Source organism: Nesoenas mayeri, assembly GCF_963082525.1.
Source record: "Nesoenas mayeri genome assembly, chromosome: 27".
Lineage (NCBI taxonomy): Eukaryota > Metazoa > Chordata > Aves > Columbiformes > Columbidae > Nesoenas > Nesoenas mayeri.
The window spans coordinates 4,554,530-4,568,983 of NC_137555.1; the positions used below are offsets into that span (position 1 = coordinate 4,554,530).

A 14,454-nucleotide genomic window follows, 5' to 3' on the forward strand; every position below is an offset into this window, starting at 1 on the left:
GTTTAATCCCCCCTCAAATAAACTAAATTCCCCCTCCAAGGGGATTAATCCCCCTTCAAGGAGTTTAATTTCCCACAAAGAGGATGACTAACCCCCCCACAAAGGGCTTAATTCTCCCTCCAAGGGGCTTAATCCCTCCCAAATCTGGGTTAATTTCCCCCTTCCAATGGGGCTAATCCCCCCAGAGGGATTCATTCCCCCTCCAAGGGGATTAATCACTCCCAAGGAGTTTAATTCCCCCTAAAGGGGGTTTATCCCCCCAGGATCTCCCTTCCCCAAATCCTAGGGATCGCTCTCCCAAAGATCCCAAGGATCCTTCCCCAAAATCCCAGGGATCCCTCCTCAGGATCCCATGGATTCTCCCCCAGAATCCTGGGGATCTCCCCAAAATCCCTGGGATCCCTCAAAAATCCAGGGACCCCCCTCCCCAAAATCCCTGGGATGTCCTTCCCCAAAATGCCCGGGATCTCCCCCAAAATGCCCGAGATCTCCCTCCCCAAAATTCCAGGTATTCTGTCTCAAAATCCATGCAATCTCCCTCCCCCAAATTCCTGGGATTCTCCCCCAAAATCCCAGAAATTCTGCCACCCCAAAATCCCAGGGATGTCCCCAAATCCCCGGGATCCCCGGTACCGTGTGGTGGGTGTTCTTCCTCCAGCCCTTGTCCCCCGTGTCCCACCGGCCGCGGTTCCTGTAGAACTGCAGGCAGGGGATGGGATGATTCTGCTTGTCCCAGTAATTCACCTTGTCCGCTGAGCTGTCGTGCTGTGGTACCCAATCCTGAGGGTGAGGAGGCAAAAAAAACCCTTAAAAATGTGAATTTTGGGTGCGGGGGTCCCGTGGGTGCTGGGATGACTGGTGGGTAATGGCCTCGATGAGGACAGCTGGTTCTTGGCCACAGCGCGGTGCTGAACCTTTTTGGTGGCATTGGACATGGCAAAACTGCCATGGATGGACAGCAGGGCGTAGGCAGGTACAGCTCTAACCGCCCCCCAAAAAACCCCAAACCCTCCAAAACACCACTAAAATCCCCACCCCCACCACCCCTGGAACCTTCCAACAACCCCAGAACCCGCCACAGGATCCCAGAGTGTCAGGGGTTGAAGGGCCCTGGAAAGCCCATCCAGTGCAATCCCCCCATGGAGCAGGAACACCCAGATGAGGTTACACAGGAAGGTGTCCAGGCGGGTTGGAATGTCTGCACAGAAGGAGACTCCACAACCCCCTGGGCAGCCTGGGCCAGGCTCTGACACCCTCACCCCAACAAGTTGCTTCTCAAATTTAAGTGGAACCTCTTGTGTTCCAGTTTGCACCCATTGCCCCTTGTCCTGTCCCTGGTTGTCACCAGCAGAGCCTGGCTCCATCCTCCTGACACTGCCCCTTTCCATATTGATCCCCATGAATGAGTCCCCCCTCAGTGTCCTCTTGTCCAGCTCCAGAGCCGCTGGAACGGGGGCAGAACCTCCATCACCCTGTGCAAAGAACAGACAGAAACTGCAGATTCCAAGCAGACCGCACAGAAAAACCAGAGAGTGAGAGCAGGAGCCCTGTCCCCTCCCAGCAAGGGACGATGGGGAGGGGACACGGGGACAAAGGGCTGATGGCCCCGGGGTGTCTCTGGGGGTTCGGGGGGGTCACTTACAGCAGCGCAGCCACGAGCAGGGTCCGAACCGCCAGCTCCGCCGCCAGCTCCGCCGTGCAGCCGCCGGCACGGTGCATGGTCGCTGTCACCCCCGGCACGCTGTCACCGCTGGCTCACACTGTCACCGCCGGCACGCTGTCACCCCCCTGCTCACACTGTCACCCCCGGCACGCTGTCACCCCCCTGCTCACACTGTCACCCCCGGCACGCTGTCACCCCCGGCACGCTGTCACCCCCCGCTCACGCTGTCAGCCCCGGCACGCTGTCACCCCTCGCTCACACTGTCACCCCCGGCACGCTGTCACCCCCGGCACGCTGTCACCCCTCGCTCACGCTGTCAGCCCCGGCACGCTGTCAGCCCCCTGCTCACACTGTCACCCCCCTCCGCTCACACTGTCACCACCGGCACGCTGTCACCCCCCCCCGCTCACGCTGCCACCCCCCCTCCCCGGCACGCTGTCACCCCCCGGCTCATCGTCGCCGTCCCGGTCACGCTGTCGCCCCGGCCGGCTCCGTGTCCCCCGCCCCGGCAGAGGCGGCGCGCGGCCCTCCCGCCCCTTCCCCGTGAAGGTAAAAAGCACCGGCTCCATTCGGTAACATTCAATAACGATTTATTGAAGTCAACCTCAAGCAAAAAATAAAATAAAATAAAATAAAAATTAAAAAAAACGAGTGGGGAATGTCATTTAAAAACTTGTTCAAATGAAGAAAAACAACCAAACAACAAAAACCCACCACATCGGAATTTCCAAAGTGTTTGTAAAATAATAATAATAATTAAAAAAAAAAGGCAACATCTCAGTAAATAGAATGTACAAAAATTATATGTTTCTACCATCACGGACATTCAGTAAGAAGCTAAAATATTACAGGCAGTCCTAGATACACTAACTAGTCGACGTAAGCTAACTATGTACAGGTAACCAAGCTTTACAGGCGTCACACTAGGCAAGAGAACATAGGCCGAACAACAAAACCCCCCAATATCGTATATCTCAAAGTCTATGCGGCAACATCAAGTCGTTAATACAGTAATGCCCCAGCGGAACGGCCCCGAACGGAACACGACGGGCTCGGTGCCGAGAGCCGCGAGCGGCCTCCCGAAACCCCCCACGGCGACGGCAGAGCACCGGTGCCGCGGCTCCAGCGGCTCCGGGCAAATTACGGCTCACGGGATCTGCAAAGGGTGTTATGGAGAAACAAAGCCCACGGAGATACCGACTCCACACGGGTCACCCTCGGAGCGCGGGGACACGCGGGTGACGCGGGGGCCGGGCTGGGGACACACGGACCCCTTGGGGAGGAGGATCCCGTCGGGACAGCCGGTGTCAGGACAGCGACAGCGCATCGGGACAGCTGGTGTCACCACATCACGACAGTGACACCGCGTCGGGACAGCCGGTGTCACCACATCACGACAGTGACACCGCAACAGCCGCGGCCCAGCCGGGGAGCAGGAATCGCGGGTTTGTCACCGGGTCTGTCACCAACCCAGAGCAAGAACCGCCCCGAGGGGACCGGGCGGGCAACGGAGCAGAGAATGGCTTTGGCAAAGTCACGCGCGCGGTCCCTTTCCGAGTTCACATTAATTACAGCGGTCACTACGCAAAGCAGGGTTGGAGCGGAGCTCCCCCTCTCCAGCCCCGCGCGGGGTAACAACCCCCTGAGCTCGGGAAACACCATCATCGCTAAACGCCTTTTTTTATCCTTTCTCCCTCTTTTTCTCCTCAGAACGACATTGTGAACACATCCAAAGCATAGGAGTGTATCCTAAGTGCAAATGTTTCTGCTACACAAAGGTAAATGGAAGGGGAAAGCTGCCGGAGAGGGGACAGCAGGGGGACGAGGAGGGGACAGCAAGGGGACAGCAGGGGGACAGCATCACCCCGCTGCCACTCTCGCGCCACCGCATGCGACGGCACCTTTGGAAACTCCCGTTTGCCGCGGATTCGCCGCCCAGCGGGAGCAGAAAGTGGCTCCGGGGGAGCCGAAGACGTTTCCGATGCAGCGCACAAAAAAGTCGTGTATAAATAAAAGCAGCTGAATAAGGAACGGCAGAGCTTCAAGTACGTTAAACCCTGAATTCAACGAGGCAGAGGTTTCCATGGTAAAGTGACAACTTCGTACCAGTGCGGGACATCCCCCCATTTCTGTCAAGTTTCAATATATACAGATTTTATGCTCACTGTTAATTACATCTAGTAATTGTGTCTTTCCCATTCCATTTCCTTGCAAGGAATCGCATTGTTGTTCTATTCAATTTGCGAAAACGCGGTTAAAACGTGTACTCTAACATTTTGCGTATGTAACAAACCTCTACAGTTACCAAGATACTTTGAAACGGGAATTTTCTTCTCTCAGCGCGTTAAGGTTTTGAAAGATTCACCTTCTCCCCCATAGCGTGAAATGCAGCTCAGGCTTTAGTTCAGAACTCGTACAAACTGAAAAACCAATCTCCTGTTTCCCCTTCAGGTCCGGGCGCAGCTGTTGGCTGTCGGTGACCGATTTTGGTGGAAAAAGGGGAGCACGTGGAAGAGTTTGCAAACAAGGACAGCAAGCGGCGCGGCAGCGGAGCGGCAGCCCCGCGTCACGGCGGTTCACGAGCTTTTAGCCTCCTGCGAATGTTCCCGCGTCCTGCGACGTCTCGTTTGGTGATGGCGGGTCAGGGGGCGTCCCGGCGCTGCCAAACCACGTCCAGCCGGCAGCGAGTCCCCGCGGCTGGAGCCGGGGCCACGGGTGCGCGCGCTCCCACGGTCGCCCGTTTGCAGCGTTCACAACGCTCTGAACCATCCCAACGCGGTCAAGCCTAATAAATAATAGAAAGTAAACGCACCGGGCCTCGCAGACGCTGCAGGAAGAGCTGCGTTTGGAATTTCGGAAAAGGGTGAAGACCCCCAGTAAGATCTTAAAAAGAGACATTTATCACACAAAGTGTTAAGAAAAATAAAATCCTATTTGTAAATTTCTTTTGTAAAAAATACCAAAATATAGCACTGCTTTGAAGCAAGAGTAGTGTTTCGGCCGCCGGCTGCGGTACGGACCGGGGGATGAAGTGCTGAGACCGATCCCGGGCGCCCGCGGAGGCGCCCGCGACGCGAGCCGCTGCGGGACACTGTAGTGTATGTTGGAGCTTCACAACTGCACAAACTCCCCGTGCGCGATGTGAGGAGCAGCAGGACAGCGGCCCCAGGCCACACCTGCTCCAGAATCCCACACGCGCCTCTCCAGCCTGTTTTCTTGAACCGAGAAGCCGCCGTGTTCCTGCAGGCTGATGGAGGCCGTTCTCCAGGGACGCGGTTCTTAATTCTTAATTCAGAGGCTTATTGTAGCCAGATCACAGCAACCCTCGACGTGAATTCCTTTCGTTCAGGATTATTTCCAACAGCCATCAGCGAAAAGCTAGCTGAGGTGGGATCGCAGTGAAGGGCGCTGCGAGCACGGCGGGTGCGCAGCGCTGCGCCGGGCTGGGCGACGGGAGATTTGCCACAGACTCACACCAGCCCAGGAAACCAGCGCCCCAGGCTCCTCGGCAAAGAACAGAGGAGGTTTGCAGAGGAAAACCCGGTGCAGGAGCCACCCCAGTCACGGCCGAAGCCCGAGCGACGGCGCCCGGCCCTGCGCCGACCCGGAGCGGGTCAGACAGCGCTGCCTCGCGCGGCTGCGGCGGGGACGCGGCCCGTCACCCAGACAGAAAATACCCTGTTCACTGATGAGCGCTGAGGTTCGTCTCCACCAACGCTGAGGATCAAAGTCAGGAGGTCTCAGCAAAAAAGCCTAAACACCCGATCAAAATAAACACGCACGCGGTCAGAACCCTTATGCGCTCCAATGTTCTTTGAAGCCGACGGGAGCCCGAAGGCGGCAATAAAGAACCGCACCAATGTAACGCCTCGAAACCGGCGCAGAGGTGCGGTGCTGAGCGCCCCGCGGCTGGGCCGGGCTCCGGCAGGCAGGGCTGGCGCCGCCCGCGTGTGGCTCTCCCGACCGCGAGGGTTCTCCAAGGGAGGGGCATAACGGAACGACCACTGTGCGACTAACTAAGCTCCTCCTGAACGCTCACCGCTCCGCAAACACCCACGAGCTCCCTCCTCAACCAACACTAGATCCCGTCTTACGAGCCTTCTCAAAAAGTTACACACCTGATTTCTCACAGGAAAAGCTCGACAATAATATTGGTAAGTTGACATGACATGTAACCTACCTTCCCAAAACGCCTCTAACAACAAGTACTGGAATGGAGGCGTTTTGGGGTCACACCTGCCTTCGTGGCACCTCAGTGTTACACAGCGCGGGGAGGTTTATTCTTTTGTAAACTAGACAAAAACGTTACGTTGGCTTTGCTATTTTGTTTTAAAGACACGTTGACTGATCAAAACCAGATCTTCAACACCCTTTAAAAATTAAATAAATAAATATGTTGCTATGCTTCGCTTTCTACACTCAAAGAGCATTATTTTAAACAGAATCTTCTTTTCACTGTCGAAAGGTCTACGTTTGCTTTGAAGGCCAAGACGTTTCTGGTATCCAACAGTAAGAGCTGCTGTAGCACATTCAAGGGTAAAAGAAAGACCAAACAATGCAAACCAAACACGCTGCCTGTTTCTGCTTGCTAAGATTAAATGGTCCCGTTCCCAGTTCACACACGACGGCTCCGATGACAAGGACTGAATGTGGCGTAGCAGTCTCTTCGAGTCCATCGCCCGTTTGCCTCGTTTCTCCCCTCCCTTGTCCGTCCGTGACCAAACTCACTCCTTCGCCTCCTCCGCAGGGTTCTGTGCTTCCAATTTGCACTTGATCTTGCTCCAGAACTCGGGTGCCACGGGCGCCTGGGGGTCGTGCGCGGAGCAGCAGGGCCGGCCGTCCAGCGCCGAGGCCGCCAGCGCCCCCTTCTCGTGCTCCCTGCAGAAGGAGCGGGGGCAGAAGTCGCAGAGCGCGGCCGCGGGGCCGCCGCACACGGAGCACTGGTGCCACGGACATTCCCACTTTCCTGTGGGCAGGGGGAAGAGACACGGGAGCTCGAGTTAGCGCGTTTCGCAGACAGCGCGGGCCCTCGTGCCGCACCGCGTTCAGGTGAACGCAAAGGAAGCTCAGACATAAGCTTGTCTTTCAAACAAAGAGGAGGACATTTGGTCAGAGAAAGAGACACAACAAGAACATTAAACATGACTCCAGCGCCTCTCTGGCCATGGGTTCTCACTTAGAAATACAGCCGGTGGCAGTGTTCCTAAGAACAGGCGGTATGATACAGCAGACATGCTGCACTGACTGTGGATAAACACCGCGGCTCAGCTCAAAGGCTTCCGCGAGGAAGGAAAGCGAGCAGGACGCCACGCGATCGCTCTTACCAAAAGGTGGTTGAGTCAGGTTAAGGCATAGGAGGTGGTACGCTTTGGGACAGTCCTTCTTGTCGCACATGACCAGTTCTCCCCCGTCTCCGCACTGGAAACAGTTGTCCTCGTGCATCTGCTTCTGTTCCGCTTTGATTTTCCGTTTCTTCTGCTTTAATTTCGCATTCTTCATCTTCTCTTCGTTTGCAGTTGCAAATGCTGACTGGCAATGACAAAGATCACAGCACGCAGTCACTTTATAAACCCCAGCATGAAAATTAATTTAATCGACTTCGGGTTATTATTTGCATGAACTAGGCTTAAATTAAACCCACTCCAAAAAGCTTGTAAGCTGTAAAAGCTAGAAATGGCCATTGCATAAATTTGAATTAACTTCACCCTAGACACGACAGCACTACAGTTCATACTGCACAATCTTGAGAGCCTTTCGAGGGTGGAAAGTGCTCCACAGACTGTTAAATGAAGTTACATAAAGCAGAGCCCCCTGCCCCGCTCTCGCCTCCGATTTCACCCGCGTACCTTGGGACGCACTCCCAGGAAGCCGCTGCAGTTCTCTGCTCCGCAGTGACACTCGGTCCTGCCATTGCCCAGGCAATCCAGGTTATAATTGAACGTTAACTCCATTCCTAACATTCGAAGAAAAACAACTCAGCAACACAGACACTGAGCAAAGAAAGGCCTGTGACAACAACATTTCATCAGCATGAAAGAACCCGGCCAGGTTAGGAACTCAGCCCTTTCTAGAGCAAAGTATACACGTGTTTTTACCTGCAGGAATGTCACAAAGAGCGAACAGTCCAACTCGAATGTCACCATTCACTGTCCATTTCTGTGTTTCACAGTTTGGATTACAACTATGGTTCATAAAGCGAGAGTAATTCCCCTTGGGGCCAGCATCTATTATCCGGTCCTTTCAATGAAAAGACAAAAGACACATTTAGTGCTTACAAACAAAGAAGGTCTCCTGTCAACAAGTGAGGACTAAGGGTTAAGGCAGCAAAAAGCACACTTATTCTAAGTCAGTCAAAAGTGGTTGCGTTTTCCCTGCAGAGTTAGTTTTATGAAACAATGTCTGACTATATAAAATACATTGTACTTACCTTTGTTACAGTTAACATATAAAAATTGGTTACGCTGTTCTCATGCGCGCGTTTGATCCGCAGCCTGCACTCCTCTTCGTCAATGAGCTCACCAACGTATTCGTTCACAAATTCACCCTGAAAAGCAAAGGAGAACAAAAGTAAGAGATCCATGTTTGTGGCTTCTTACGATGCTAAAGGAAGCAGCGCGGAACAAGCGCTCCCTGTAAGAACACACTCTGACCATCACAAAGAGCACCGGGGTCTATTCTGCCAGCGCTCCAAGATGCTGTTGTTTTTAATGGCCCCGTTTAGGAGCAGAACCCGCCATTGGGACGCGTCACTCCCAGGCCGTGGGGAACGCACGTGCGCTCCTTCCCTTCCGAGCTCGCACGTCCACAGCCCCTCAACCCGCCTTTCCGCTGCCAGTGTCTGGGTTAAGAGGCTCCTGTGAAACAGCTCAGCTGCCCCCACGCTCGCTGCTTCCCCCGCACAACTTCCAGCTTCTCAGCACAAAGCATTCACTTGCTAGTGCTGAGATTTCCGTATGTGTTTGCTTGAAGTACAGAGTTGCAGCATTTTCACACAAACCCACAGCGATGGCCACCAGAACCCTTGTCCGTGCAGTATCTACCTTCAAATAAACCCACAGTGATGGCCACCAGAACCCTTGTCCGTGCAGTATCTACCTTCACACAAAGCCACAGCGATGGCCACCACCACACTTGTCCTGTGCAGTATGTACCTTCACACAAACCCACAGCGACGGCCACCACCACCCTTGCCTGGTGCAGTATCTACCTTCTTAATGCTCCTCTTGGTGCGCAGGCCCCAGCCGCGCCGCTCGGTTTTGATGATCTCGGCGTCGGGGTAGAGCCGCTTGGTGAAGCACTGGTTCTGGCAGCGCTCCCCGGCCGGGCACACCTGCGGGTGACACTCGTACTGCAGCATCCTGTTGAGACACTCGGACTCCAGCCCGCAGGGGTTCTCGTCCGAGGGTTTGCAGTTACAGCGGGGGATCTCCGACAGGTCCGCCACCTGGATCTGAACCTTCCCGATCACCTTGTTGGACTGCGGGACAAAGCATAAGGGATAAATGAAGATGGCGACGCACGAGGAATACCAACACAACGGCTCTGTCGAGGGTCAATCACCAACCGGCATGATAAGGCAGGAAAATAACGATCACATTATCAAGTACCTCACTGGGATTTCTTCCAGCTGCAACCACAGACATGAAAGAGACAACCCCACGCCCTGCACGTCCAAAACTGCCGGCAGGGGCGGACTCGGCAGCTGCAGCAGCACCAGCAGTTGAGTTTCCGACCAATATTGAGTTCAGTGTTCACACAACTTACTAAGTCGTAAGAGCCGGCGTGTATCTGACACGCAACGGGAGCAACCAGCCAAGTCCTAGCTCAGGTAACACTGCTCTTCAACCGTTAAATCTCCTTCACAAACGCTCTGCTAAAATAACCTTCTATGGCGTTATAAGAGAGAGCAAAAGATTCTCGAAAAGAACAGCAAAGTGATTTGAATTTCCTTAAGCTTGAACTGCTGCAAATACTGGTGTAAATAAGCAGCTGACCAATGCACAGAACAAAAACAGGAAAGGAAAGATGCCAACTCACTTTAATGTGTTTGTATGGTGGAGGTTTCCTTGAATTCCTTTCAATTTCCAATGCCTCTTTGCTTTCCCTTTGTGCTTTCAGCTCCTGGAAGCGCTTTGCTGCTTCTTCAAGTGCTGTGCAAGAGAGTTCAAAACAGGAAGCAATTAGCATCGGCTGCTGTTAATCACATACATACATGTACACATTTAATTGCTTTATTTGTTTAAAAAGCTATGAATAGAACTCTATAAACAACAACACAAGGTAAAGATGAGTTATTGCAGTATATCATGAATCTATCGTCAGGTAGGTAAGAAGATACTGAACAATGATCCCATGCAGCACAGCCCGAGCTCCATCTTAACATTTCCCAGTCTATGGAAGAACTGAACTTGCCCACAACAATACACAATGAGTAGGCACTTAAATAAACGTATTTGTAGCTGCGGTCAAGGGATCTAAACAATGCTTGCAATTTTACGTGAACACAGAACACTAGTCACATAATATTCCCATGCAGGTTAAGTGGTGATGGAGACACAAACACGTGGAATTTTTGTCATAAACCACTATAAACTTTGTTTGGTTTTACCTTTCTTGAAGGTCTTGTTAATACTAGTTTGCCCCTCAGCAAAGCTTTTATCTCCTTCAACATAAGGGAAAACTCTGCCCTGGTGTACCCAATAGTAGTCATGTGAACCAAAGAAAAATACTGGGAAGTCCCCGATATCATGTTTGAGGCCCTGTATGTTGAGAGGCACAGACCTGGGATTGCAGATCTCTGCTGGCCACCACCTGAAAGCAGGAAAGACAGAGCACGTAAGTCCCTGAGCTGGAGCCGCAAGCCGTGAGCCTGGCTACCCGGGCTGAGAAACAGGAGCCAGCTCTCCCTCTTCAGAGAAACAAACTCCTCCCGTGCGCAGCGCGGGCTCCCCGTGGCAACACCGGCAAAGCACCGTGTGAAATGGGACAACAGTTCTCACTCCAGATTCTGGAGAGGCCTCGGAAGAACACATGTGGCACGAGAGCGGGCTCGTAAGATCCCCTATGAACGCCTGTAGGTGCCCAACAGCAACCACAAGCTAGGCCACCTTGGGGCTGTGAGACAGCCCCTCATCTCCCTTATTGCTATTACGCTCTACAGAGCAACGTAAGCAAAATCAAGTATCCATCGCTGCCTGGAAGAAGCAGGAGAACTGAACTGAAAGGTTGACCCCGATGTCTGACACAAAACAGATGAATTATTGTATTTCTAGTTCTTGTTTACAAAGACTGAGCTGCTCTGCGTTACCTTCCTGTAATTCTGCAGGACATCAAAAACATCCAAAGCATGAAACTCCCAAAGTAGCCGACTTGCCTGTAATTCCCAAGCTTCACCCAAACGATCTGCTTGTAACGCAGCTTCTTGCCAGCTTTACAGTCATTGCAATTCCAGCATCCCTCGGGCATGTCAATGCTGAGACACTCGGGGTGGAAGGACGCTGGGCAGGACTCGCAGCACAGCAGCTTCCCACCTTGGAACAAAGAAACCTGCTTGGTTTGTACAGCAAGGATTCGCGCCCCCGCCGCCCCCCGCACGCCGCCCACCCCGCGCTCCCGCAGGAGGACCCGGCAGGAGAACCGGCAAGGGATCAGGTCAAACTCCACAACGTTGGTTCGAAAAGGCTGTGCGGTGCAATCACGTCGTCGCCGCCCTGCAGCGAGGACGCACGAAAAAGCCGCCAGGTACTTTTTGCCCATGAGGTAAGTGTGCAGAAAGTCCCACAGAAGCGCCGCCCCGAGAGCGGTGCTGCGGCCAAACACCCATCGACCCACCTTGCACAAAGCCCTTTTTCAACCAACGCTGCTGTGACCGAATCCCCCCGCAGGCAGCCCGGGTGCACCGCAAACCCGCAGCCTATAGGTCGAGCAACGCTTTTCTGCACCAAGGACGTTATGGAGGAATCATAACGTCTGTCTGCTCCACAAAAGGAACTTCACCGGTATGAGCACAGCGCGTAGCGCACAATGAGGCACCACCGGAGTTGGCCCCATCCCGAAAGTTCCTTTTGCGCACCAAGGAAATCTCTGAGCAGCGGAAACCTCTGAGCAGCTCACGCTTATTGGGCCAAGTTGTTTTGGCGGGTGGATTAGCTGTGGAGAGCCCAGCGCACCTCTGAGCCGCCCAGCAGAGAAAGCGGCGCGAACGGTAACGCTGGACACTTCACACATACTGCAATATTTTGATGTGTATGTAAAATATGTATACTTCTTAAAGAGAAATATATTTTTTTTTTAAATTAACAAGTTTTTGTGTCCCGGATGGAAAATCTGGGACAGACTTGAGAGGATTTAAAGCAATTTTCAAGCACAATATCAAAAAGTGCTAAGAGCGACTTTCAAACGCTACCAGAAAACCTTGTCCACCTATAGACTGACAATGTCACTGCACGAACAGATCGCTGCATGTCACACGCATTCCTTGAACACATCAGCTGCACGAGCAGTGCTGTATTTCCTCTGCTAGAGACCGTCAAACGCAAACGTGGATCTTCCAGAGCTCCCAAACCCAACATAAAATTTCAACTTCAAAAGCATTTTGTTGCAAAGGTTATTTCAGAGGAAATACAGACCCAGCGTGAATTACTGAAACGTTGTCCAACATGGTAAAATGCCAAGAGATGCAAAACCAAACCAAACACACAACTTTCAGTGCTAAGCAAGAGAAAACCCCCCCGCTTTGCTCTCGGATGCACCAGTGAGACGTCGCTCAAGCCGCAGGCAGGGCTCAAAATAATTGTTGTTTTCAGGAATCACAGGAACCACTGAAAGCCACCAACGTCCCACACAACCTCACGCTAGAACAGATAATGGGGCAGCAGATTTCTGCGGGGAACAGGACACCCGTGTGGGCTGTGCCGGACCCCGTCCCGGCTCCCGCGGCTCCCGCTGCGCTGCGGGGCCGGTGGGGCAGCACGGGGGGCCGCACTGACGGGCACGTTCCCAGACAGAACCCACCGCCCCCGCACGTCCCTGCTCCTCTGCGGGAGCCCCCGAGCACCGCAAACACAGCAGCCCCTCTTCTTCACCTGGAAACCCAGTTCAGAGGCTGGTTTGCATCATCCTGCTCAGTCCTGAGCTACAGTATCAAGCTCTACTTGCCACCGCTTCACATCACCGGGAACCAGCCTCCCCGGGGTGGACTAGCCTGGCCAGACGCACCGATCCCACCTCTCCGAGGAGAATTTAGAGACTGTAATTATTTTAAGCCCTTTTGTAATAAAAACAATTGCCAACAACATGGACACACGCTCACAATAACCAATGAGTGAAGTTTACTGAGAAGCAGTCAATGGTGCTTGACAAGCAGACATTTCTTGTTTGATTTAGAGAGAGAGAAATAACAGAAAAAGCAAAAGTAAATTAAAGAGAAAGAAACTATTTTGGTTACCTTTCTCACATTTCTTTTTGGAAGCTGACGAAGGAGGAGGAATCATAGGTAATTTCATCAACTCAGCACGATTTGATTCATTCAGTAGGTAGTGGGACTTATAGGCATATGAACTGAACAGGGGGTCTGAATGGTCCTGCACTACCAGCCCTATACGAAACAAACAGAAAGAGATGAGTTGCAATGAAACTACCCATGATTCCATAAAGGAGAAAATAAAATAAACCAAATGAACATCTCTAATGCGTTTACGTGTGAATGAAAACAAAAGAAAATGAAGGGAAAGAAAGGTCTGACAGAGTTTCTTTGCTAAGAAAGAGGTTACGTGTTTGAGAGGCTAAATCAAATGTAACCAGACAAACCTATGAGGAACAAGCTGCTTGTAAGTGGAACTGCAATTGTGCTTTTACTCTTAATCTGCACTTAGAGGAAAGCACGAGAAAAGCAAGCAGTGGTGTGAGTGTGACCTGCGCTCTCTCCCCACCGCGCCAAGAGCTGCTGACGGGAGCTGGGGACCGGGCCGGGTACAACCCCAGCGCGCAGCCGGGCACCCGCCGGCCCACCCACCGCACGCCTGCCGCTGCCGTCCCATGGAGGAAAGGGCTCTGCCTTCAGAACCCAGCTGGGAAAGAAACTAACGGGGGGACCGTGATTCGGTAGGAAGGACAAAGTCCTGCCCCACACGGTGCTTTCAAGCCAAGCTCCGCCAGCCCTGCCCTCCCACACGCCGAACTCATCACCGCGGGGCAGCCGAGCGCAGCACAGCCGAGACCCGCGGCCACCGCCGCCAGCGCCTGGCCACCAACCCACGGGGAGCAGAGCAGCTCCGGCCCGCAGAGCTGCTCCCGAGGCCACCACCGAGTCCCGGTGGGGCACGGGCAGAGCTGAGCGCTGCTACCAGCTACAGCTCATTCGGGAACCCTTCTCACACACAGATGCCCCAGTATTTCCATCGCGTTCTGTCCCACGTGGTGCTCCGGGCGCCCCTGTCCTCCCGTCTGTCCCCCCGCTGACACACCGCGGACAGGACTCACATCAGCCCAGCCGGGTTTGCTAAACCCAGCCCTGCCCAGCCAGGTTTGCTAGACCTGAACCTGCCCAGCCAGGTTTGCTAGACCGGACCCTGCCCAGTCAGGTTTGCTAGACCCGACCCTGCCCAGCCAGGTTTGCTAGACCCGACCCTGCCCAGCCTCTCATCGGGGCAGCAACGGGACCAGAGTCCAGCTGCGCCCACAGAAACAAGCCCCACAACCACTGTCTAGAGAACAAGCACGTAACTGCTGTAAACCAGAGAGGATCCAGTCAGCGGGAGCGGTTTGGAACACGTCCGGCTCTCATAACTCAG

The 14,454-nt window shown here is 53.5% G+C and overlaps 1 protein-coding gene across 4 annotated transcripts in view; it reads right to left on the reverse strand.

Moving 5' to 3' along the window:
• Positions 1-2,236: 2,236 nt before the first annotated feature.
• NSD3 (nuclear receptor binding SET domain protein 3) overlaps positions 2,237-14,454 on the reverse strand; it is a 34,430-nt gene continuing 22,212 nt past the window's right edge. For 3 of the 4 annotated variants that reach the window (XM_080360098.1, XM_080360099.1, XM_080360100.1), the window contains 10 exons: positions 13,110-13,259; positions 11,037-11,193; positions 10,272-10,474; positions 9,701-9,813; positions 8,871-9,140; positions 8,091-8,207; positions 7,759-7,900; positions 7,510-7,616; positions 6,988-7,192; positions 2,237-6,629 (listed from right to left, as the gene is read on the reverse strand). In XM_080360098.1, the coding sequence (XP_080216224.1) occupies positions 6,388-6,629; positions 6,988-7,192; positions 7,510-7,616; positions 7,759-7,900; positions 8,091-8,207; positions 8,871-9,140; positions 9,701-9,813; positions 10,272-10,474; positions 11,037-11,193; positions 13,110-13,259 (1,706 nt within the window). In that variant the 3' untranslated portion in view covers positions 2,237-6,387. The remainder of the gene's footprint in view (positions 6,630-6,987; positions 7,193-7,509; positions 7,617-7,758; positions 7,901-8,090; positions 8,208-8,870; positions 9,141-9,700; positions 9,814-10,271; positions 10,475-11,036; positions 11,194-13,109; positions 13,260-14,454) is intronic. The other variant, XM_080360101.1, reaches the window with a different exon arrangement.